A 24,119-nucleotide genomic window follows, 5' to 3' on the forward strand; every position below is an offset into this window, starting at 1 on the left:
AATCAGTGGCAGAATGACAATAATCACCAATAGATAAATAAACATCTATAACATCTTAACATCTAAACCCACCTCGAGAATCAATCACGGAGCATATATGCAGTAGCGTCACGCACCTAAGGGACATAGGTATCCATATCGAGTACTTGAGAAGTATACCTATTTTTCTTGGCAATGACGGACCATCTCTACTCCGTAAAACACAACAACGTAGCTAGAAAGAACACAAGCAGATACCGAGTAAATATTAAACTAAGGAAAGCTTGCATGAGACGGAACGGTACTAGTGTAATAGATTCTGACATTAATTTCAGTAGTTTAAATAACATCATTGAGTGCACTTGCAAAGATTTCTCTCATGGTCCAGACATTGATACCCCACTGCCCCCTTTTTCCGCTCCGCAAATTGTCCAACCACCAGGGTGACCAGACCTCCGCTTCTCTCCCCTGAACCGCCTACAATCGCCGATAATGATGCCACTATCAATAACCATGTCTTGAGATTTCGTATATCTCTCCGCAACATCCTGTAGTTGGACGTTCTTTTGAAGCTAGATTTCTCTTTCAATCTCGAATTGATTATTTCTGAGGTAAACAATACGGCATCTGTTCTCTATGCTCGATAACCTGCTAAACAAGCCGATACGTCTGACGCTACCGATTGTCTAGACAGCTTCTGAGTAATCCTGTCGTCTGGCTTCTGCCCACTCCTCAACAAACGGCAATTGACACAATTCCAATTCTTTCTCTAGCTTATCGTCCCTGATATATCTCCGTGCCGAGTTTCCAACACATCACCACGCTTCTGATGTTTCCGAGCCGTCCATCGATTCCTGCCGAAGTGACCACTTTGATCGCCTGGGTAACTATTCCTCGCTCCGGTCTCTGCCGCTCCGCTTGAACTGCAATTGCGGCCGGCTATCCTAAAGTGTACGTCGCTTCTGGTTTGCGCTGCTCGCTGGCTGTCACCTGAAAGCAATGCGCTGTCCGTAAACGCATTGCATCCTGCGCTAAACGACGATGCGCTGAACAAGGCGCTCAAAATTGAGGAATATATATATTAACTTCAGGCCTCGACAATCTATATATGCCTACTCGTGGTTGCCTCACAAACTAGCCACCTCTCGCTTCTCGCTTGGAAGCTATTGGGAAATGAAAAAGGGCTGCAGAGACGTTCCCGTGGAAAACAGCGTTGAACCAAGGTGAACTCACTGTCCCTGAAAACACCACAAGCTCCGAAACAATCATTACAACAATGCCCGAATTGATACCAGAGCGGACGACCAACGCGATTTCGGAAATCCAAACCGATCATAATGGGATTCTAGAAGGCCTCGGTAGCCTGAATCGCTGGTCTCAGTCGACCGTTTCTAGCAAGGATTCGCCTATCAACCGTTCTCGGGGAAATTCATCGCCCAGTAATATAGAATCTCCAAAGGCAAATGCAAGCCCGGCTAGCACCTCTAGCCCTGAGTGTTACGTTCCCGATCACCACCGTGGCCAATCACAGGCATTTCGTGTCTCACAGCCTTCGATGTCAGCAAGCCATACCGAAGCGTCCAGACTTGGATCATTAGATACTGGTACAATACCCATGTTGGCGGCGAATGATAGCGGCATGGTCCCCTCCGATTCAAATATAGAGACATCGGAGCCTGTGTTAGCCTCCCCGGCTCTCTTCCAAAATCCGTGGGCAAACTCAGGCTCACTCAGAGTGGGCTCTGGCGAACATAATTTGTCTCATGATCCAGCGAGCTCTCAACAGGTTGGCGACAGCTCACGCCCAGCATCGGCCAAGGGATATGACTCTGGACGACGGCGGCGGGGTTATTCCCAGAAAGCAATGCTTTCTAAAGCGTTGCAGAAGGCTAATACTGCAGTCCTCTTAGACAACGCAGCTAACTTCGAAGGTGCAATGGAAGCTTACAACGATGCTTGCCAGCTTCTACAACTAGTCATGTTGCGAAGCAACGGAGGAGAAGACGAGAGAATGAAGCTTCAGGAGATTGTGAGTTTGCCCTCTCTACCCCTGGAGAACTTATTGACAGGGATATTGTAGCGCGACACCTATATGCTTCGTGTAACCGAGCTACGTCGTATGGACTTCTCCTTCCGCGAAGTTAACAGCAAAGCGCTTCCTGAACGTCCCCTTAGTCAGGAGTCATACGGAGCAATGTCGCAGCCCATGGAGGACGAGGATGCTTTTCATCCTGAGGAGAGATACGACTATTTGCAGTCTAGATCTTTCGTTCATGATCATCCCGTCTCTGAAGGATCTAGAGCCATGGTGCCCGATCAGATTCCTCCGAGGCGTCAGTCGCTATTGCCGTCGCCCTTGGAGGATGAATCCAGATATGCCATACGGTCACCCGTGTCCGGCAGACCGGCCCAGTCTGATTCGTCCAGGCAAGCGTCGGAGAAATTGTTTCAGGGCGCACTGGGCCCTCCACAGGATACATATTTAACCGGAGGACTCGGTGATGATGAGGAATCCTCGTCTTCCAGGGATCCTCATTCTGAGTTGACCTTACTGAGCACTCACGCCAGGGACATTTACGAGTCAACCTCTTGGCTCGATACTATCGATGAGTCTGGTGCTTCTTCACCTTCTTCCCAGCACTCCCGAGTATCATCCGTATATCTACGGCGGAGGGGAAGCCACCGCTTCAGCCATGGTACTGAAGCCGAATTTGATGCTGCATTAGATGCTGCCGTTGAGGCTGCATACGATGAAGGCTTGGAACCAGCGGTAGAGGTGGACGGTTACGATACAGACGATGAGATTGTAGCGAACGCTCGCAGGAACGTTGAGTTGGCAAAACAGAGAGTAAGGGAAGCGGAGAGAGAAGCGGAAGTAGCAATAACACAGGGCCACGATCTTCGCCACATACTTGAGCAGACAAGGCTCGACCATTCAACTGAGTTGATCCAAGATTATCCTGACGACGAAGCCGAAGAAGAGGAGCGATTGTTGGATGAAATGACCAGTGGCTACGTTATGGATGATTTCGCATTTGATCTCCAGTCAAAATCTGCTCTTCCGCGCCAGTCAGATTCAAGCGTGTTGTCCGCTAGGACATGGGAGAGCTCGGTTGTCCCTAATTCAGCTACAACAACACCCGGCGTAACTTTGGCTCCGTTGGAGGAAGATGACGTTGTGTTAGAGGATCAATCAGAGAAACCTCAGAGCGCACTTACTCCATCAGAGTTCGACTTAGTCTCCTCACCCCACGTTCCTTTCGGCCTGCCCAAACAGTCTTCTGTGCTAACAGCGAGTCCAAGCGTGCGAGCACGACGGATGTCAGGCCAAAACCCGACAGAACTGAAAATCGAAACAAGCTCTCGTCCTAAGATTGGCGGTGATGCGCCCACTCAAGGCTCCGCGGACACGGACATGTTTCGACCACCCCCTGTCCCCAAAGACGGATCTCAAACACTCTCTTCCGCAAGCTCTACTACAAAAACTCCCGCTCCAGCTTCCGTTTCCGCGTCGGCCGTGCATCTCAACCGAAGGAATGCTTCAATTGCATCACTAGCTGAAGATGGTTCCACCATTAAAGTACTAGAGAAAGTTGTTACACAGGAGGGAAAACCGTATGCCAGGATATCGAAGGTGCCATCACCCGCCCGTCTGATTGGCAAGGTCCCTTCAGCCCCAGACAACATGGGCAAGTTAAATTCAGGCCTGAAGACGTTCCGGCCGAGGAATGTTTCTGTACCAGCGCCTGATCTGTCTGCCAATTCCCCGGAAACGCCATCAAGCGGTGCATTCCCGGACCTCCACAAGGGAACGGCAATTGGCGCAGCTCCTTCTCTACCTACACCTATTGGTGCAACTTTTGCGCCGTCCGGTCTGAACAGTGGAGGCCTGTATTTGTTCGATAGCCACATCCACTCACCGACAAGTCCCGGATCCCCCAATCCAATGGCTGCGAACGCCCCTATTCCTTTAGAGCCGTGTCCCGAATCATTTCTTCTACGTCCGTTCTGGCTTATGAGATGTATTTACCAGACCATCGCTCATCCGCGAGGGGGCTATTTATCTACGAAACTATTTGTGCCCCATGATGTGTGGGGCGTTAAAAACGTGAAACTTAGGGCGGTCGAAGAAAAAGTGTCCAACTGCGACTTGTTGACGGCGGCGTTACTTAAGCTTGCTAAGGTGGACACTTATGACGCCGACGCCATTCTGGAGGAAATGCAATCCTTGGAAGCTGTGCTCGACCAGGTGCAGGTGTCTCTGTCAAAAAAGATAAGCAGCGAAGTCGGCGTGCAAGGGGCTATGCCGATCTTCAAATATTCTCAGAGCTCTGAGGATGTGGCAAATGGTGTTGATAATATGCCGCAAAAAGTCAACGGCAGTTCAGGCAAGTCGTCATATCTTACTTCATGGCGAAAATTGCGTTCCAAAAACTCAGGCTTCGGTGCTCCCGCTACACCAGTGCATTGCAAAGAAACCAGCAAAGATAATTTAACAATCAGTTCGCTCCCCATGACTTCGTTGCCAACTTCTCAAGCTGCCAAGCGTGTTACACCACAGGTCCAGTTCAGTGGGCCCAACGCACATTATATGGCTGCGCTTGCCCGACTGTGCGACGCGGCTCAGGTGCTGGGTGAGTACATTCTCCCTTGCTTCTTGTCAATCCTGCTATGCTAACAAAGGCTATCTGATGTAGACCAGATTGCCCAGCAAGTTGAAGACCCCGGTCTGAGACATTCCTCGCCCACATTAGTGGGCCTCGAATTGAGTACACGCCATGCTGCTGAATTTTTCGGATTCTATATCTGCCGATTCGCTTTGAACGACATTGGCATGATGCTTGATAAGTTCATCAAGAGAGGAAGTGAATGGGTTTTGATCTGAGTGTAAAGGTGTTCGAGCCTTAGCTTATTTTGATAATTGTTCACCATCGACGCTCAGCCTTTTAGCACCTGCTAGTTTAACTCTTCTGCCCTCCCTTTAGCTCTGATACACCTCTCCCATGCTACATTCTCCCTTATTAAAATTTCAAATGGAACTGCCTCTGTCCCTCCCCTTCCTCCGCCGAATTCACTCAAGCATGAACGGCCATCGACTATCCTGATCTATATTCCCAGCTTTGTCTGGAGAACACGTCCTTCTAAATACCCTGTTACTGTATTTTCTCTTGCGATACCATTGCCCTATATTGCTTTCAAGATATCAAGGGTTGTATGTGCTTGTTCGTTTGTCATGGTAGCAAGCTTAGAAATCTGCCAAGATTTTTCACATTTTGTCTCAAGTGCTGGAGGCAATTAATCATATCAACAGTGATGTTCTCTCGCTGGGGGTTCTCAATCTGTCGCATCTCATGTCATATATTACCCACAAGTGAGCCGGGGTATGAAATTGTGTTTATTGGACTGAGCTTGCCACTTGAGTAGGTCTGCGATTACTCAAGAGTCTTGAGCAAATGCTAGGTAAAAGAACAAAGTACAAGCAAGCGCAAGAGCGGAGTTTCAGAGACGATGGGAGGAGACAGAGAATCAAATTATCAGGACTGGGATCAAGCATGAATAAAAAGAAGAATGAATTATGGCTTATTTGTGCATCAGACCCTAGCTTCCCTGTCAGCTGTCCTGAAACAGTCACCCAGTATTGAGTGTAATTGTCGCATGATAAAAGGCGAAGCCTGAATTGAACTGATTCCTAGAGTAGTTCATCTGACCCTCTATACTCGTCGACTCGTGGACCTGAGACAAATTTGCCGTCGTTTCTCTGCGTCGCGAATGATCTCTGCAGATAATTTGAGGCTTGGCGCAAGGTGCGCGTACCTCTCAACCTCGGCCATCACACTGGATATTATCGCATCCACTCGAAATCCCGGAGGCAATAAAGTAGAGAGCCCGGGGGACATCGTGGCCCCCATGATCAACAATGTTTGCGATACCATAGAGAGCGCGCCCTGCCAGAGATAGGGGAGATGGCCTTCACGGTGACTGGTAATATTCTCCAGCTGCCGCAGCGTGGCCTCCAAGCACCGCCGGCAGCATTCCCTTACTACTTGATCAGTTGCAGCTTGCTCATTCTCAAAGACAGCTAAGATGTATGGCCGGTATATGATTGTCCGGCACGCGTAGTATCGCAATCTGAGGACTGTCTGGACGGGGTTGGAAATCGGTGTGTGGTTAAGGGGAAACTGGACTGGTTGAGGGAGACTCTCATACCACTGGGAAAGTTGGAAATCCAGCTCCGAGACAATGGGCCCAAGTGACCCAAGAGTCAGCGAATTATCTTTCTGGTATATCATATGGCTGACTCGATTCAGAAGTCGCCGAAGAGCGATCTCAGCAAGGAAATACCATAGTTCCTCGCGGCCTACCGAGCCCTCCACTAAGCTGTTTTGACGATCGTCAGTGTCAGCTTCATCATCTTCTTCTTCGTCCTCCTCCTCCTCGAAACCACCGGGAAGGTCGACAACTTCTTCGAAGTGCACAATGCCCGAGTGAGGCAGATCCAACTCTGCCAGCAAGTCGCTCTCATATAAGAGAGCATTCCAGTACACTCTCACACTCAATTCCCTCCACTGAAGGGGCACACGGGCGGGGTCCCCGAAGAGTAATTGTAATTTCATGCTAGCATTGGAGAGGAGGGTCCAAGCCTCCAACGGCCTGACTAGGTAGAATAAATAGGCAGACGCAAGGATGATGCACTGAGCAGCCAGAACAGAGTTGCGCATCATTACTGATGGCAGAAGATTCCACGCTGTTGCAAAGTAAGGTAGTCCGGGGGGGTCCATATCTGAAGGAATGAACGAGATGCTTCCATAGTGACTGGCGCTGCCGAGAGCCAAGACCAAGAGGACAACGCAGCTTTCGGGCCCCTCTCGGAATCCCAGAGAGACGGCTTTATTGTAATAGCTTGTCCAAGTGTATGGGTTCACACAGGCGTACCAGACATTAACCCGCTCGAAAAAAGACTGTACATACGTTGTTGTATTGGACAAGTCGAATCCTGCAGCGGAAGGAAACCTAAGCGGCTCGCGGGCCATTTCAAGCTGCAGTAACGTCTGCGGATCGTAGGGACCAGCGACCAGGTCCCGAATAAGGGGCCATTGTAGAAGGTGTAGCGCGGGAGTAGTGTGCACCTTGGGCATCGTTGAGATGCTCGTTGGTGGGTTCGCCCAGGACCCAAGTCCGGCAACGGAGGTTCTCCCAGACATGGCGGCGATAGTGGATGCCTTGGCGACCGCATCATCGCTGCCCACATTCGTATCATTGCTGGTGGTAGGGGACGTTGAAGACAACGGGAAATGGGTTGTGTGTCCCGCCAGAGTAGACTGAAGTAGACCCTCGATTCTATTCAGCCTCTCAATGATCAGTTTGTCGCCAGCGTCGAGTTTGATGCCTGGTTCCCTGTAAACACAGTCCGCGTCTAGGTCTGTACAAAGTTGACACCTCGGGCGCGCGCCGTTACATCGAGTCTTTCGTAAGCGACATATCTGGCACTGCGGTGCTCCTCACGGGTCAACCAATACCCAGGTGACGAGCGGAAAGGGGAGGGCAAAGGTGAAAAGAAGAAGTCGAGAATACGTACTGCGATCGTCGCACGTCTCCGAGGATATTCTGTTAACTCAGAGTTGGATCGCTTTTTCTTGCTGACTTGAAATTCGGTAGTGCCACCTGCAGTGGCCGAGTCGAGGACCAAGTCTCTCTCTGGAGAGGGCGTCATGATGTGAATGGCCAAGGTACTTTCATATCACAACGAGAGAAATTCGCCTGCCCAGACTTTGGAGATTCTGGAAGAAAGCAAAAATGGCATGAATCTGTACTCTCTGCATGGGCTGAGTAGGCTGTTCATAGTGGCATTGCCTATCATTTAATCCCAAACTCTCTGTCTTGCGGCTTGGACCATCCTCGAAACGCGTTAGGAGAACGGAGAATTGAGAACAAGATCCTGGGACAGAGGTAGACGAATCAATGTAGATGATGATGCGACGATTAGAAGCCCATGGTGAGATTTCACCAAGCGCTAAGCAGCCCTTAAGTGGCTTTCGCGATACGCATCGAATGGCTTCTCAAACCAAGTGCTGAAATGCCACGATCAGTGAGATGTCACAAGAAGAGCCCTGAGAAGTAAGCAGGGAGTGGGGAAAAGACCAAAATACCTAGTTGAGCAGACGACTCGAGATTCAGAGAAGCGAGATTGACATTTCCCTGAGTGAGTCTAAGGCAGGCCATAGTGTGCATGTAATTATATTATTAGACTCCCTAAGTAGTCTCTAGTATCTGGGGGAGCGGGGGAAGGTCAATACTAATGACTTGGGAGTTTGAAGGAGCCAGGTTTCACGGAATCACTGGGCCCAATAATAATACAGTAGTAGATTAATATCTACCATAATATCAGTAGATACAAAAGAAGCGTAGAAGCACAACCGAATCAGAAGGCAAGCCCATCTTAGTGCAATGCGGAGAAGGTCATATCATGAACATCTTTTGGGCCATAGCCGAGGACTCTATGGAGTACCTGGGTATCATTAAATTATTATTATTACCTCAAGTACGGCGCAATATCGCCCTCGACTAGGTAGTTCGTAAGTCGTATACGAGGTACAATCTGTGATGTCGATGCACTTCCACCTGCTGCATTAAATGGACTATCAGGGCCACGGCCATCCTAGGTAGCTACCGTATGAACAGTAAAATAATTTTAGCCTTTCAGGACCGAGTAGTGGAAACGGCATTGTTCAAAACCCTTTGGAATTTGATGAAAAGGAACCTGTCTCGAATGATTGGGATACATGACTAGGGCCTGTCCAGGGTACAGGTGAGACTATAACTCATTGATCTTTAGCACCGGCAACTAGTTCTAGAGACGGCCATTGATCCGTGCTGGACGGCCAACGGAGAATATTGGAGCAGATATTACTCCGTAGAACGGTTCTCATAAAAGAACTAGGTTGGTACCTCTATCCAAGTATCCATGGATGGTTAGGTATGTCGTATTTCCGAAGTAAACTGGTATTACGAATACATCAACCGTCATGCTCCTACCTTAGCATTGTCATCGAGGTAGCAACGTTGAAAGCTCAAAGATCCTAGGTATCTACAGGACGCAATTGCTCAGGTACCTTGCGGTATGTACTACGTATAGTGTTCTGTATAGGAGAGGTACGGAGTTCAAGATGACACCAATAATCCGCCATCGAAAATAATAATGTACCTTCACCACCTTGATAGATAGCACTCTCACTACATCACCTGCCTAACTCATGGAAGCTCTAATCATTTGAGTAGAGTGAGATAGTATAAAATATCTACATAGATCCGTACGACTACCTAAGATGTGCTCTGTCCGTAATCTGTAATCAGTTAACCCTCTAATCAGATTGGTTGCTTGCCCAGGCCTCAGGGTACTTTTCCAACTTTGCGACGGATTTTCCCTCACAGAGGGGGTAATCAGTGTCACTATGGTAAGTCTGGTACCACTCCCCAGAGCTAGACCCAGTCTGGAGGGCTTATTGAAATGCATGGAATATCCTAAAAGGGTAAAGTAGCTTTAACGGGTTCTGGTCTGTTCTCATCAACTGGAAGTGATCCAGACACGTGCATGGCCGCCCGACGCGTCGAAACCGCCAAAACAATCCCTGATCAGTGACGCGAGCCGAGTGGGGAGAAGTACTGATGAACCAGAGAAGATCCTCTGTGTCCTAGCTAGCAACTCCCCTTCCGAAGGTAGTCAAGATCATGATTCTATGAATCATTGCGCCATTTATCTCTCTGCACCCCATCCCTGAAGACACCACTCTACATTTCATATAACCAAACAGACCTCGCTAACTACGCGTACGAGAGAATTCAACGATTATTGGTTATACACAGTAATCACCTTCATTTTAAAACAAATAATCCCGTGCACTCCTTTGTGCTAGGGGAAAAGCCTTGTCCTTCCTCTCTGTTTTTCTTCATCTCGCCGCAACCGAAGTGTCTGGATCCGATACAACACAACAATGCCACGTCCTCCTACAAAGCGCAATCGTCTCACATCGCGACATGTGCGGGCTTCGCCCAAGGTATCCCAGAAAACCAAAGATCCCGAAACCAAGAGTACTGCCAGCAATCCAGGACCTCTACATGGAACCGAGGATGACAAGAGGCTGGAGGCACAGCCGGCACCTAGTGTCGATGATATCAAATTCGCAAGACAATTCAGGGGTCAGACACCCATGACCAAGAAGCAAGAACAGGCAATTGAGTCCTCGCCTATGGGGGAACGTGGAGCTACGGGCAGCCGGCCACCCACGAGAGCTCGAGGCTATTCATCTACGCTATCAGTTGGCAGACGAGGGGCTGATATGAGCTCCAAAATACCTGGCACTCCAGGATTCGAGAGTTCGATATTGAGCAATTTTAGGAGACGACCTCGGCAAGCAAGCATTCTCCAGATGATGCAGGCAGATGACGGATCTTCTGATTTAGGAGACCTTGACGATGATGATTTTCTTGGTGGACTGAGCCCAGAGGATGAGTCAACTCCCCTCAATGTTTCCAGAGGAAAATCCCTCGTTATTAGACATGCCTCTTCCTCACCTCTGTCGGACCGTTCGCAGCCGTCCAGCGGAGGATCGCGCAAGCGCAAGCGCGCCGGGGGGGAGCTTCAAGTTCCCCAGTCACCCCTGGACGTCGTGGAAAACTCACCTGCTGGCTCAATAAGCCCGGGGGTTGTTGATGAAGAGCATGGCACCCCTCGTGAGGCTTCACATCACTTGGCAGACTCGGAAGTATTGAATCGGACGGTGGCGCCACCATTGAGCAGCAGCCCAGTGTCAAGTCCCCAGAGTAGCCACTCAACGCTGATGGCTGATAAATCACCCGCAGACTCGCTGGAGCATACGAAGGACCGTAACGCAGGAGAATTGAGTGAAAAGCTCACTGTGTCCACCGCAAGCCTTCAAGATAGATTGCTTCCTCGGCGACGTCGTAAACATGGCAGACACCATGGAGCACCCGATCATGTACTTCTAGATGACGAAAGCCAAGAGGACTATTCTATCGACCAGGATGAAGATGAATTGTCATACTTGCCCACTAGGGAGCCAGCGCGAGCACAACAACGGCGAAACGGCAAGCCAAAGCCATTGGAAGTTGTTCGAACCAAGCACAGGAAGCAAGTTGCAGTCACAGCTCTAAACGGTGAAGTCATGAGTCCAACTGAGTCTTCTGCACATACAAACTCAGCTGTGATGAAGGACTCGAGGCAAAAGAGAGCTAATGCTCCACAAAGAAATAAGACTGCTGATGTCGACAAGGAGAACCAAGCAATCGAGGTGTCCTCGCCTCTGTCCTCACCACTTGACACGGATGCATTCGATCTAGAATCATCGCCGTTGCCAATACCAGCTAATAATTACCTGAGCGAGGAGCTCAGATTGCAAGCCAAGAAATTTGAAGAGGTTGACAGATGGGAGATGGATTTTGAGGATGTGGTAACATCAGGCAGTCAGACCAGCCCATGCAGATGAATAATGTATAGCTTATCTATCAGAACGGTGAATAGCTCCGCTACTCTCATGAAAGATATGGCATGAAGATATACAAAAGGTCCGATAGTCTATCTAATGTCTCGACTACGGACTGGTTCTCAAATTATTTCCTGTTCCGTACTCGATAACAGGGTTGCTCCGACCTTCGAATCACGATTTGGATAGTATCTCATTCGGAGAGCCTATACCGACGTTAACCGGCCTGGGCCCCGCATAGCAAGACCCCGCAACAGCCGATTAGCGAGCAAGTTTGAGATTCAGTAATGATATGGGCCACATCCCACCGGAGAGATATAGGACAGAGGCTTCAATTTCTTTCTCATTCTGTCTTTCTAACTAGCGTCAAAGCATGATGGCTACGGTAGATACAATTCTCGCGGGCAAGTATCCGGCGAAAGCGCATGCGCGCCGTGTGGCCGAAAGTCTCCAGTCTCACAGAAATGGTTGTCCTGGAATCGTCTACCTGGAGGCTCAGAAAACTCGGTTGATTGAAGACAATGACGAGCCAGTTCCCTTTAGGTACGAGAATGCGTTTTATTCTGAACTCCGCAGCAGTTGGAAAGATAGACCTGACATATCGCATTCAATATTAGACAACGCCGACCATTCTTCTACCTATCTGGATGTCTGTTACCGGACTCTTCTCTGATCTACGATCTGAGTAAGGACCAACTTACTCTGTTCATTCCTCCAGTTGATCCAGAGGATGTGATCTGGTCCGGTCTTCCCATGTCTACCGAGGAGGCTCAAAATCAATACGACGTCGATCGCGTGTTGGTGACAACTGAACTCAATAGCACGCTCGCGTCAATTGCGTCCAGCCATGGCGGCAAGGCTATCGCTTTTACCATTACAGATCAGGTCTCCGAAAGCACACAATTTCACGGCTTTTCTGAGGTGAACCCGTCCGTGCTGAAGGGAGTTATTGAGCAGTCTCGCGTGGTCAAGGATGAGTACGAAGTCGCGTTGCTGAGAAAAGCAAATGATATTTCTGCCAAGGCGCACATTGCAGCTATTAAAGCCTCTCAAACTGCTGTGAACGAGCGTGAAATTGAGGGTGCTTTTATTGCGACTTGTATCGCTAATGGCGCTCGAGAGCAGTCCTATCACCCTATCGTCGCTTGCGGCGAGAATGGTGCCACTCTCCACTATGGGAAGAATGATGATACACTGATCGACCCCGTGACAAATCGAAAGAAACGCAATGTACTTATTGATGCCGGTGGAGAGTACCGCACCTACTGTGCAGACATTACTCGCGTCATTCCCGTAGGCGGGAAATTCACTGCAGAAACGCGGCAGATCTACGACATTGTCCTGCAAATGCAGACAGAATGTATTGCAATGCTTAAGGAAGGCGTTCAGTGGGAGGATGTGCATGCCCATGCCCACCGTGTTGCAATTCGAGGCCTCCTTAAATTAGGCATTCTGCGAGGCGCCGAGGACGAGATTTTTGAAAAGAGAGTCAGTGTCGCGTTTTTCCCGCATGGTCTCGGACATTATCTGGGGATGGACACTCATGATACCGGCGGCAACCCGAATTACGCGGATAAGGATACCATGTTCCGGTACCTTCGCGTCAGAGGTCGTTTGCCTGCGGGCTCAGTGATCACCGTCGAGCCAGGCGTAAGTTGGGTATTTCCATGTTTCCTAGACTGATCCACTGACGCCCACTGCGACTCTAGGTATATTTCTGCCGGTTCATCATTGATCCTTACATCAAGTCCCCCGAGTCGAACAAATACATCGATACCAACGTCCTCGAGCGTTATTGGAGCGTGGGGGGTGTCCGCATTGAAGACAACGTTCTTGTGACCAAGGACGGATACGATAATCTAACCACGGCGCCAAAGGCTGTTGATGAAGTAGAGAGACTAGCTGTCTCCTAAGAGTTTTGCCTGCAATGATAGTAGTGTTGTTAGTTGGTAGCTGCCACATACGCTTCACGAGGACCCATTCTTGTCTCGACGTTGTATTGTTATATTGTACTGAACAGGTAGTATGGGTAATGTAGAAGACAAGAAGACAAGAAGACAAGGTAAGTACACAAGTTCCTTTTTTACACATGCAGATACACTCGCCAAAATACAGGACAACAGATAACGTAGGATATTCAATAGGTCGCCTCAAGAGGGGATGCCATCTAGATACCGCTCCTGAGACGTTTCCTACCACTGCCTTTAATGCCCGATTCTGTCTCTGCTCGATCCTGGACACGCTTCTCTTTTTGGTCAAGAACAAGACTGAGTACATCAAAGCAGAACTCAGGCACTTCAAGACACAGCTTCTTGAAGTCATCTTCAGCCTCGTGGCGCAGCACATGGCTTCTGGTGGCCCAGAAGGAGGCAACGGGCTTCCGAATAGTGACATCGTCGACCGGGGTGTGTGTGTAGACATAACGGGCGTACGCGATTTCTCCTTGAGAGGTACTGTTGATACGGTGGATCTTTGAGTGTGCCAGACTCTTGAGTGCAGGCACGCCAAGCTTCTCTGCTAGAGTGTAGACACGCGCATGCTTCAACAATAGCTCACCACTATCATCCAGTTCCCCTACAGCGTCTTGATCTGCGGATAGATCGGCGGGGGATGCGGAGTAATCATGGGTATATTGGAATTGCAGGAAGCAACCGAATGCCTCGACGTTCTCATCCGGAAGCTCAATACGCCGCTGCATGCCAGATATTGTATTAGTAAAAGCATCCAGAATACTGCTCAGGAGGAAGCTAGCGCGTACCGGACCTGATTCGCTGAATGCGGCGACAGCCTGCGCAAGGAATGGCGATTCCAACAACAAGCTCTGATGCGCTGTTAAGGAAGTCTTGTGCTCGTTCTTCCCGACGACGAGTTCCACAATGGGCGACGTCAGGTAGCTAAGTGATGTGAGCCGTGCGTGTGCGGCTTGGGTTTGCATTATTGAAGCTTCCCGAAGATATGAGCTTACTCGAGAAAATGAAGGCCTGGCGTCGTCTTGGGAGGTTGCGGCGCTTCTGTTGGTGCTGAACTGGCTGGCTGCGCGTCACGCAGAGAAATATCCTGTTGTGTCGCATCTGCTTGGGATTCATTCATCACACCTTGCTGAGTCTCATTCATATCCACGTCAGGAGTAACAGTGTTTAGGGTGATCTCAGGAGCCTGAGCGACCTCCGGCGCGCCTACTTGAACTTGGGGTGTATCCATTGGAGCTACTTCATGAAGCGAGGGTAGTAATGAGGTTCAAATCAAGAACTGATATATATTAGGGAAGAACAAAGGGCATCAAGTTGAAAAGAACATATAGTTACACAGTGAGTGTTAATTGACGATAGATTTAAAAATATTGACAGCTAGATCATGTTCTGGGGAGCTCGATTGTACATATAGATTGCATGTAGGTAAAGCGTACAGAATACCTCTACCCCGAGCTTTGAATGGAACCTGTCTATTATTACCTAAGCATGCCAGGACTTATCTAACTAGGTAACGAGTTACGCGATGCATTTGTGCTGACCTGACTTCTACAAATATTCACTAGTTAATTAGACCGACTGAATGTAGATAATGGATGAGACTTGAGAACTTAAGGACTTTGGTTGACACGCGTTTGACTGATATGTCTGTTTCACCTCGACCGGCGTGCTGCTGCAACGAACACCTGAGCTACCTTAGGCAGCACACAGAAAGAGGTACTAAGGCAAGTACAGTGATGCATGGCGTAGCTACAAAGTCCTTAACAATAATAATAATATAGCATAGCTACGAGAAACGACACTCGTTATTTGTGAATGATAAAGTATTGAGTGTGTACACATAGGTATGGAATCATCAGATACCTGCCAGGATTACTCTCCAAAGACATCGAGAGGTGAGGAAATCATAGAGAGACAGATTCAAAGACGCAGTTTGCTATCTATTTCTACCTTACCTCATCTTTTTCAATTCCCTTCTATCTCTCTATCTTTTCCATGGATATTGCTGTACGTAACGGGAATACATGAAATTTTTCCACCTTCCGCATGTGGCCGCGTCCGGATATAACCTCCCCTCAAATGTCCACTGTCACTTGATCGGTTCAGGTAAGGTATCCATAAGAACCCAGGGAATCCTTTATGATTGGTGTGCCTCGCTTTCAGCTTCGGCAGCTAAGCTTCTCTCGAAGCTATATCTACACTGGTTTAAGGCCAACGTTCATCTCTGACGTTCAACCCAGGTGGATTGTACGGTTTTCTCTCAGCCAAAGACGCAACATGGCAGCCGTTGTCAACCCCCCCAGGGATCCAAATACCCTGAGCAATTACAATAATTGGGTGTCTACTCATATTACCGCAAATTTCGACATCCTTTTTGATCAGAGAAAGCTTGCTGGAAATGTGGTCCATCTGTTCCGTTCTACCACCCATGGCGAGTCCAATCATATCATCCTGGACACCAACCATCTTGATATTGGTGGTGTGAAAGTCAACGGACAGCCATCCGAGTGGGAGTTTCTTCCTCGGCTGGAACCATACGGCACCCCTCTGAAGATCAAGCTCGATCAAGGTGTGAAGCTCAACGAAATTATTGAGGTCGACGTATGTTGCCGTAATCCCATTCTTAGGCGATGTATGTCCCGGTCTAATGAGTCCTAGATATCAGTCAGAACCACTGAGAAGTGTACTGCTCTTCAATGGCTGACACCTGCTCAGACATCGAATAAGAAGCACCCTTATATGTGTAAGTCAAATCGCTCCATGGGCGGACTTTTCCTGAAAAAAGATTTAAACGAACTACGCAAGAATCCTGGATGTAGCACATGAGCCTAGCAGAGGAACGAACAGATGTTGACAGGAACTCTTTTCAGTTTCTCAGTGCCAGGCTATACACGCCCGGTCCATCTTTCCCTGTCAAGATACGCCGGATGTCAAGTGTACGCTGGACTTCAACATCACTTCGCCTCTTCCGGTGATTGCCAGCGGACTTCCCGTTCGGAGCTCATCTGAGGCTCCGAAGGCCGATGGTAAGACCTTATACAAGTTCCACCAGAAGGTCCCAATTCCTAGTTATCTTTTTGCGTTAGCTAGCGGGTGAGTCCTTTCCTCCGCTCCCCCCCNCCCCCAACCCAGCTCACTTGTTCCGCTCTTCCTTTACGATTTTGCCGCTCCTTGGAACCACTCAGCGAGTTTCACCTGACATAAAGCCTTAAGTGATATATCTGAAGCCCCAATCGGACCGCGTAGCGTCGTGGCGACTAGTCCCGACAAGCTCAGCGAATGTCAATGGGAGCTCGAAGCAGATACGGAGAAATTCATCAATGCAATCGAGGTGTGTCTGAATGACCGGGCGAAATTAGATATTTGACTGACTTGCGCACAGAAAATTGTTTACCCTTACGTCTGGGGAGAATATAATGTATTGATTCTGCCCCCGAGTTTTCCGTACGGGGGAATGGAAAATCCTATCTTTACATTCGCTACCCCCAGTATTATCTCAAAGGTATTGCATTGACTCTCTATTTACTTCGGAAGCGCTTTGGCAGTTCTAATCTACTGCGCAGGATCGGGAAAATATCGACGTTATTGCTCATGAGCTTGCGCATAGCTGGAGCGGTAACCTTGTCACCAATGCCTCTTGGGAGCATTTCTGGTTGAATGAAGGCTGGACTACTTACCTCGAGAGGCGGGTAAGTCTCCTTCCTTGGCATTCTAGAGGGTAGAAGTACTGATTGTTGCTAACCGCACGAAGATCGTAGCTGCAGTGTGAGTATTCTTCTGCCGAGCGTTCTGGCTCCTCGTCACTAACGGCTATAGCCACGGCGAGCCTTATCGTCATTTCTCGGCCATCATTGGGTGGAAGGCTCTCACAGACTCTGTAGAGCATTTCGGCCATGAGCATGACTTCACCAAACTTATCACTGACCTGAAGGGCAAGGACCCGGATGACGCATTCTCAAGCATTCCGTACGAGAAGGGGTTCAACTTTCTGTTCCACCTGGAGAATCTGGTTGGAAAGAGCAAGTTTGATCTATTCATCCCTCACGTATGTTGACAGGCCTGCCTTGATAAGGGCATTCCGCTAACCATGTTCAGTACTTCAATAAATACAAGGGCAAATCACTTGACTCCTATGAATTCAAGAGCACAATCTTGGATTTCTTCAAGGATGATTCGGAAGCCTCGACAGCACTCAACGAGCTTGACTGGGACAGATGGTTCTATGCCCCTGGTCTGCCTCCGAAGCCAGATTTCGACACGTCGCTTGTTGATGTTGTCTATGATCTAGCTAAAAAGTGGCTATCTTTGCCTGACTCTTCCTTCAAACCTCAGCCAGAGGATATCCAAGGTTTGACCGCGAATCAAGTCGTGGTTTTCTTGGAACAGATTCTCGTGTCCGAGCGTCAGCTCACCCCTGAATTGTCTAAGCTGATGGGTAAAATATATGGACTTGCCGGGAGCCAGAATATCGAGGTGGCCAACCTGTACTTCCAAGTGGGTCTGCAGGCAGGCGATGCAAGTGTGCTTGAACCGACAGCGGATCTACTCGGCAAGATTGGTCGAATGAAATTTGTGCGACCCTTGTAAGCTATTTCTACAGATGCTACTTTCGAGCAAGTTGTCCTGAAGCTAATCTTGGGTGCAGGTATCGGAAATTGGCAAAATTTGACCGTAAGCGTGCAATTGAGACGTTTGAAAAGCATAGGGATTTCTATCATCCTATTTGCCGTGCCATGGTTGAAAAGGACCTTTTCGGTAAGAAAGACGAATAAAGCGAGGTGTAACGCTGGTCACTTTACGCATGTTCTCCTTCATCTAGTAATTTCAGTCACTCGACTCAGGGGAGGCACGGAATTTAGCTCAAAACGTCTGGCGAGCGTGACTTTTGCAAAATCAGCATGGCCGTACCTAACTTCTTCGGCCATCAACAACCGAACTGGTGCTGGGGCAGAACAGCTGAAGAGACTGATATGAGTACATCACGACTTTTTATAAAATAGACGATGGAGAACAGTGTATGTTCTTGAGTTAGCAAGAATGGTCAGCGTTAAGACTCAGGATGTGCATAGTCCTGGTTTGCATTGGAACGAGTACATGGAGGTCTGATTTACATGGTCATCGCTTCCCATCGACTAACTGCTTATCCAATTCCGAATAACCAAAGATGCCGGGCTTTCCACCGGGCCTGGAGCCGATATGTAGAATTAGATCGGCCTCATTAATTTGGGAGAGTTCCGATATAACGCGGCGCATATATGCAACAACCCGTGCCACCTTAGTCCAATCCATATCTTCACCCTGCGGCCCGGTGTGGCTTGCCTTCCAGAGATTTCTCCACACAGCAGCTCCTAGCACGGCGTCACCTTTCACCAGGCCTTCGTCGTATGCAGCAAGGACGCCTCGCCATTGAATAAAAAGATCTTTGAGAAACTTGTTCCGGATAGCGCGACTTGTCAGACCATGAAGAACATCCATGCGATGCTCCGCATTATGTGAGAAGTGGTCTATCAAGTGCCGGGAGTACGTTTGCAGGCTTTCATGTGACGGCAAAGCGCGCAATCGGACGGTGAGAAGGTACATGTGCAGAAACGTAACCTGCGACCAAGTCGAGAAGGTTGGAACCAATCCCAAATCTGCACGTACTTAAGTCAGCCCTCCGCGGCTGTGATAGGAAACAAGCGCACTAGACTTTCAAATCCAGTACATACCTTCGTACCACCACCCCTCCCCAACTCCGAGGTCCTCCCCGGCTTCAGTTTTGGGAACTTGAGCCCCTTTCTGGGATAATTGAGGAATGCTGTAGTCGGCTTGACTAGAACAAACCTCAAATAATTTCTGTGTCATGCCGTACGCGACATATGTTTCCGCAGCCGTTCCAGGACGAGGCATTATAGCCCTTGATAGTCGTGAAGAGGCCCGCCAGTTTGGAACTGAACCCAAAGTCTGCTGGACCAAACGGGCATTGCGGTTCGGATGGGCCGGAGAGCGCAAGGACACAAGGCCTGGAGATACAGGTTGCGATGTGAAAGGCGCAGATATGTATAACGATCGTCGATGACTAGGGGGCGAAATTACGGGGAGGTTGAGTGCATACACCTACAGTTCGTTCCATGGTCAGTCAGGCAATTTTTCAGTCGACTTGGGATAATTGTGCTGCTGCATACTTGAGATTGTGGACACTCCGATTTGCGTAGTGCTCGGACCCAAGTCAGATTCAAACCTTTGGAAGGCATTTTTGATCGAAAAAGTCGGCCAATATAAATCGCTCAATGGTGGGCTTATATGCGTCGCGATGAAGCTCGTTCTGAGTAGAGACTGATGATGCTTGGAGCGCGGAAGCTCTGTTTGCACTGTTTGCTCACGATTGACTATCTCACCAACGCAGATAGACCCAATAGAATTCCCCGCCAGCTAGTCTGGATCATTCGTGGCTACGATGACATACAAAGCCCGCCTTTGAATTTGTAATGATCAACAGTAAAGACACTTCGCAAGTTGTCTGTTTTTGTTGAAGGCAGGGGTTCAGGTACCTTTAACTGGTTGCGAGTCTCTTATGGGAGACGGTGGATGAGCCGTTACTATGGCTCAGGAGTTCGAGGGAGCGCGAAGTGATGTCGACGGACTTAATCATCCTGTCACGGTGGCCAACAGCTAGTTGCACAGGTTCTATAGTGTTTTGTGCTATGCATCCAGATTCACTTTTTCCAAGCGCTTTTCTATGAGGGGGAGAATCTCAGAGAGCCTGTTTGGGTCTCTCATGATTGCCGGGACATCGTCTCTCGTCGTCGCTAGAGACTGTGAAAATAGAATCAATAGACTGATCTCTCATGGGGGCAGATGAGTTATTTAGAGCGCAATACCTGGCGGACTGTTTCGTAATCACATTCCCTAGATTGATATTCTCGAATGACCTCCTTACTCTCGAAGTCGACGTATAATCTGGTATCTCGAAGCCGGAAGAGTACGTTATCGAGCCTCATGAAAAACCTTGAGAGTAGGAGAAGTCTGTCTGGCATTACGCGAATCTTGCAGGACAGCATAGCAATGCCGTTGTCAGCCAGTTCATCTTCATATAGGATGACCTCATCAAAGAACAGTATCGGATCTGGGCGCTTCAGTAACTCGATAGGTATGGGCTTCGTCGTTGTCTCAAAAGGCCGACTGTTGGAATGGATAGTGCCCATATAATCTGTGGTGTAGGACCAATCAAACGGTTTAACAACGTCCTTGATACCTTCATGGGCCTTCTCCCTGTTTCGTGTTAGGTCGATGAGGGCCGGCCGCACCATACGGAGCTGGCTTACCTGCTCTTCTGCCATTCTTTTGAATGCGCGACTCTGAGCATAGAGGTGCCCGTCTTGTCTACACGATCCAGCGCATCAAACGCATTGAAAGTAATGCCCCAATCCTTCTTTTCAGATTCGATGGTGACATAGTTATCGCCGAAGATCATCTCCGGTGGCGCAATACCCAACCTTTTCGTCATCTCCTCAATTGGCTCGGCTTTCAAAATAGGTAGCTTCTGAGTGATTATTCTGAATCCTTTCACCGAGATAACATTGGGCCTCTGAAGCTCTGGCGGAACTGCGGAGGCATTCATAGCGGATGCGGAGCCTGCTGGGGCCATTATCTGGGTTCTTTCAAGTACCAGAGATTGAAGTTTGAATGTTGAGCGCCTGCAAATCAGCACCTCAGTATCCGCTTACAAGGGGTGTATATTTCTGTCATCCATTTAAACATGCCGCTAAGTCGAACGATATATATTCAACCTCGTCGCCAATAATAGATACCCCGCGGTGTCGGAGAAAGAGGCGGTCCGATCCGTTGCTGTGGTGATGTGTCAAAGGAGCATAACTAGATAAACAAGTGGATCTTTGGATGTTCCTCTTCTCTTTCTCAAAGGACTCCCGACTACTATTTATCATTTGACACTCCGAATCCTCCATTATCAGTTCAATTATGATTGCATAAACCGATAGAGCTCCTCTGAATCGCACGGTCTTTCTTGCTTCTCCTCTTCCCAAAGCAATTGATAATTCTCGTCCCAAGATTCTCATGGCTACCAAGGCGCTAGAGGCTCGTTTTGAGCACCTCTCTGTCAAAGATGATGCTGATCCTGGGAAGAATGGCAGAACATACCCAAAGCACAAGGTAAACCTCTTGCAATGGTCTTTGGGGAGAGGGGAACAGCCTGCTAATCCGGCTCGCCAGGGCTCTTTGTCAACAGCGGTGTCCCTCTCAGGCCTCGGAGCCGCTGGTCAGTTTAACACTGGCTCAAGTCGGTCAACCTTGTTGAAGCTTGCCTTGCAAAACACAAATGAGAACAAAGTGAATGCGATGCATGCCGGCTCGTCCCCTCTCAAGGGAGCTCAGAGCACATTGCCGCACCGTGACACAGATGAGAATGGAGAACCGCGACACACAACACCATTATACGAGCAGCCGGGCCCCAAGAAATTACATCTGGGAATGTTTGAGATCGGCAAGCCCTTGGGAAAGGGAAAATTTGGTAGGGTTTACCTGGCCAAAGAGCGATCGTCCGGCTTCGTTTGTGCCCTTAAAGTCCTGCACAAATCCGAGCTGCAGCAGGGCGGAGTGCAGAAGCAAGTTAGACGCGAGATTGAGATACAGAGCAACCTACGTCATCCCAATGTTCTCAGACTTTACGGCCACTTCCATGATAGCAAGCGGATATTTTTGATCCTGGAGTTCGCCGGCCGAGGAGAGTTATACAAGCACCTCCGAAAGGAGCATCGCTTTCCCGAGTGGAAGGCAGCTCAATATATTGCCCAGATGGCTGCCGCATTGAAGTACTTGCATAAGAAGCACGTCATGCATCGCGACATCAAACCGGAGAACATACTTGTGGGAATCCACGGGGAAATCAAGATCAGTGACTTTGGGTGGAGTGTCCATGCGCCTAATAACAGAAGGCAGACGATGTGTGGGACACTGGACTATCTTCCTCCCGAAATGCTCAAGCCCAACTCACAAGACAATTACTACAGCGAAAAGGTTGACTTATGGAGCTTGGGCGTATTGACTTACGAATTCTTGGTTGGGGAAGCGCCCTTTGAAGACACTCCCGTCATGACGCAAAGACGAATTGCGAGGGCAGACATGACGGTGCCTTCATTTGTCAGTCCTGAGGCAAAAGATCTTATCAAGAGAGTATGCCAACCCTACCGCTCGAGGCAAGTACACTTGCTAACATTCCAACAGTTGCTCGTTCTAGACCCAGACAAGCGTATTTCCCTTGATGAGATCCAGCGACATCCCTGGATCCTTAAACATTGCTTGAAGGATGACCGGGTCACGAAACGGAGTTCTGGTTCTTCAAAGGAAGTTAAAGCATGATGGTAAGACCCATGCATTTCTGGAGTTGGGGTGTTGTACCTCCTTTCCTTGCGAGTCAGTCCATTCAGCCTGTGTGTATGGAGTTGGAGGTGCTTTGTGCTTTTCTTTTTTCTTTTCGTTTTTCTTTTCTTTTTTTTTCCAGTTTTCCTCTCAGATCTGAACCAACACGGCTCTTAGCTCGGCGTCATCTGGTATCTTCTATTGTAGCATCCGGAACTTGAGTATAATACATTGCAAATTGCAGATTTCATGCACGAAATCAGACAGGCAGGGTAGGCTTGACGTATCTTCATAAGAAAACCATAAGTCTCAACGGTAAATCTCATCGAAGGGCCGCGTGTCTCTGAAACAGCTGTCCCAAACCTCATTGACCACTTTCTCCGCATGGGCTTCATCCTTGCACCCAGGTCTAGCTCTTACTGACAAGACGGCCCTTCTTCTTACACACTCCTGATGTTGTTGCGTGAACTTCCACTGACCACGTCTGAAGAATTCTCGTGCCCACCTGCACTCACCACTAAGCGAGCTTGCTCGGATCTGCAATAAGTCAGTTAATGCTGGCCTGGGTCTGGCGAGAGAGTTCAATACCTCTGTGCAAGCTGCATGCCTCAGATTATCCGTCCAGTCCACCTTGAATCTTAGGTGGTCATATGCATGAACCATCTCATGTGCCATTGTGTCCTCCAGATGCCCTTGGTCCTTCATCTCGTTCGCGCAAAGCAAGATGCCATATTCTGGATCAAAGCCCCCAGCCTTTCTGCTCGTACAGCGGCGGCAATAGATATTGTGACTGGAAAGATCGCCCCCTAGTTGTCGAATATTATCGCTCAAAAAACGTATGATCGGGCCTGAACAAGCATATGTTTGTCAGACGGTTTCCAGACCGGGTTCTGAGGAGCTGATGACAAGTGGATGAATATGGACAGCAATTCTGTGTGAAGTAATCACGAAAACTTCGAGCAGTTCAGAACTCACTGTACTGTAATAGGTAGTCTCTTTGATCTTCACAGCGCTTGCAATCTGCGGCTTCATTGCGGATATCTCGTGCGATCCGGAACTGTTCCTTTCCCTCATCTGTCATCTTTCCCGTCAAGATAGCAAATATATTGCGCCATTGGGTCCATGTATCATCTCCAGGAATATATCCACTGTCGGACTTGCCGCCGGTAGGAGAAGTTGAGCCAGGTTGCGAATCTGACATTTCTCAAGCCAAGTTGCTACTTTCGAAGCTGTATCAGAGATCCGTTATCCACCAGTGGATCTACTTGAGCGTGGAAGGAAGAAGATTCGTCAGGGCTCTCCGCATATGCGGTGA

At 48.8% G+C, this 24,119-nt stretch overlaps 10 protein-coding genes across 10 annotated transcripts; 5 read left to right on the plus strand and 5 right to left on the minus strand.

The window, feature by feature from the left end:
- Window positions 1-1,255: 1,255 nt before the first annotated feature.
- Aud_000755 (uncharacterized protein) lies at window positions 1,256-4,864 on the plus strand (the record flags this gene model as incomplete). The annotated part of the gene is made up of 3 exons (XM_043286259.1): window positions 1,256-2,008; window positions 2,060-4,613; window positions 4,677-4,864. The coding sequence occupies 3 exons, from the start codon at window positions 1,256-1,258 to the stop codon at window positions 4,862-4,864; spliced, it is 3,495 nt and encodes a 1,164-aa protein (XP_043142194.1).
- Window positions 4,865-5,690: 826 nt separating this feature from the next.
- On the minus strand, window positions 5,691-7,690 carry Aud_000756 (putative C6 finger domain protein; the record flags this gene model as incomplete). Its single annotated transcript, XM_043286260.1, has 2 exons — window positions 5,691-7,466; window positions 7,556-7,690. 2 exons carry the CDS (start codon window positions 7,688-7,690, stop codon window positions 5,691-5,693), a joined length of 1,911 nt encoding a protein of 636 aa, XP_043142195.1.
- A 2,278-nt stretch (window positions 7,691-9,968) lies between these two features.
- Aud_000757 (uncharacterized protein) lies at window positions 9,969-11,480 on the plus strand (the record flags this gene model as incomplete). Its single annotated transcript, XM_043286261.1, has 1 exon — window positions 9,969-11,480. The coding sequence occupies one exon, from the start codon at window positions 9,969-9,971 to the stop codon at window positions 11,478-11,480; it is 1,512 nt and encodes a 503-aa protein (XP_043142196.1).
- A 373-nt stretch (window positions 11,481-11,853) lies between these two features.
- Window positions 11,854-13,390, plus strand: Aud_000758 (aminopeptidase P family protein; the record flags this gene model as incomplete). The annotated part of the gene is made up of 3 exons (XM_043286262.1): window positions 11,854-12,020; window positions 12,095-13,127; window positions 13,187-13,390. The coding sequence occupies 3 exons, from the start codon at window positions 11,854-11,856 to the stop codon at window positions 13,388-13,390; spliced, it is 1,404 nt and encodes a 467-aa protein (XP_043142197.1).
- Window positions 13,391-13,644: 254 nt separating this feature from the next.
- Aud_000759 (uncharacterized protein) lies at window positions 13,645-14,678 on the minus strand (the record flags this gene model as incomplete). The annotated part of the gene is made up of 2 exons (XM_043286263.1): window positions 13,645-14,371; window positions 14,443-14,678. 2 exons carry the CDS (start codon window positions 14,676-14,678, stop codon window positions 13,645-13,647), a joined length of 963 nt encoding a protein of 320 aa, XP_043142198.1.
- Window positions 14,679-15,724: 1,046 nt separating this feature from the next.
- On the plus strand, window positions 15,725-18,219 carry Aud_000760 (bifunctional aminopeptidase/epoxide hydrolase; the record flags this gene model as incomplete). The annotated part of the gene is made up of 10 exons (XM_043286264.1): window positions 15,725-16,048; window positions 16,106-16,190; window positions 16,318-16,540; window positions 16,661-16,778; window positions 16,830-16,949; window positions 17,011-17,136; window positions 17,199-17,212; window positions 17,264-17,492; window positions 17,543-18,030; window positions 18,093-18,219. The coding sequence occupies 10 exons, from the start codon at window positions 15,725-15,727 to the stop codon at window positions 18,217-18,219; spliced, it is 1,854 nt and encodes a 617-aa protein (XP_043142199.1).
- Window positions 18,220-18,562: 343 nt separating this feature from the next.
- On the minus strand, window positions 18,563-19,336 carry Aud_000761 (uncharacterized protein; the record flags this gene model as incomplete). Its single annotated transcript, XM_043286265.1, has 2 exons — window positions 18,563-19,080; window positions 19,156-19,336. The coding sequence occupies 2 exons, from the start codon at window positions 19,334-19,336 to the stop codon at window positions 18,563-18,565; spliced, it is 699 nt and encodes a 232-aa protein (XP_043142200.1).
- Window positions 19,337-20,128: 792 nt separating this feature from the next.
- On the minus strand, window positions 20,129-21,074 carry Aud_000762 (TIP41 family protein; the record flags this gene model as incomplete). The annotated part of the gene is made up of 3 exons (XM_043286266.1): window positions 20,129-20,242; window positions 20,308-20,698; window positions 20,752-21,074. 3 exons carry the CDS (start codon window positions 21,072-21,074, stop codon window positions 20,129-20,131), a joined length of 828 nt encoding a protein of 275 aa, XP_043142201.1.
- A 428-nt stretch (window positions 21,075-21,502) lies between these two features.
- Aud_000763 (aurora family serine/threonine-protein kinase) lies at window positions 21,503-22,804 on the plus strand (the record flags this gene model as incomplete). The annotated part of the gene is made up of 3 exons (XM_043286267.1): window positions 21,503-21,598; window positions 21,659-22,618; window positions 22,670-22,804. 3 exons carry the CDS (start codon window positions 21,503-21,505, stop codon window positions 22,802-22,804), a joined length of 1,191 nt encoding a protein of 396 aa, XP_043142202.1.
- A 309-nt stretch (window positions 22,805-23,113) lies between these two features.
- Window positions 23,114-24,005, minus strand: Aud_000764 (mitochondrial inner membrane protease ATP23; the record flags this gene model as incomplete). Its single annotated transcript, XM_043286268.1, has 3 exons — window positions 23,114-23,341; window positions 23,393-23,610; window positions 23,780-24,005. The coding sequence occupies 3 exons, from the start codon at window positions 24,003-24,005 to the stop codon at window positions 23,114-23,116; spliced, it is 672 nt and encodes a 223-aa protein (XP_043142203.1).
- Window positions 24,006-24,119: the final 114 nt, after the last annotated feature.

Source organism: Aspergillus udagawae, assembly GCF_001078395.1.
Source record: "Aspergillus udagawae IFM 46973 DNA, scaffold_1, whole genome shotgun sequence".
Taxonomy (NCBI): Eukaryota; Fungi; Ascomycota; class Eurotiomycetes; order Eurotiales; family Aspergillaceae; genus Aspergillus; species Aspergillus udagawae.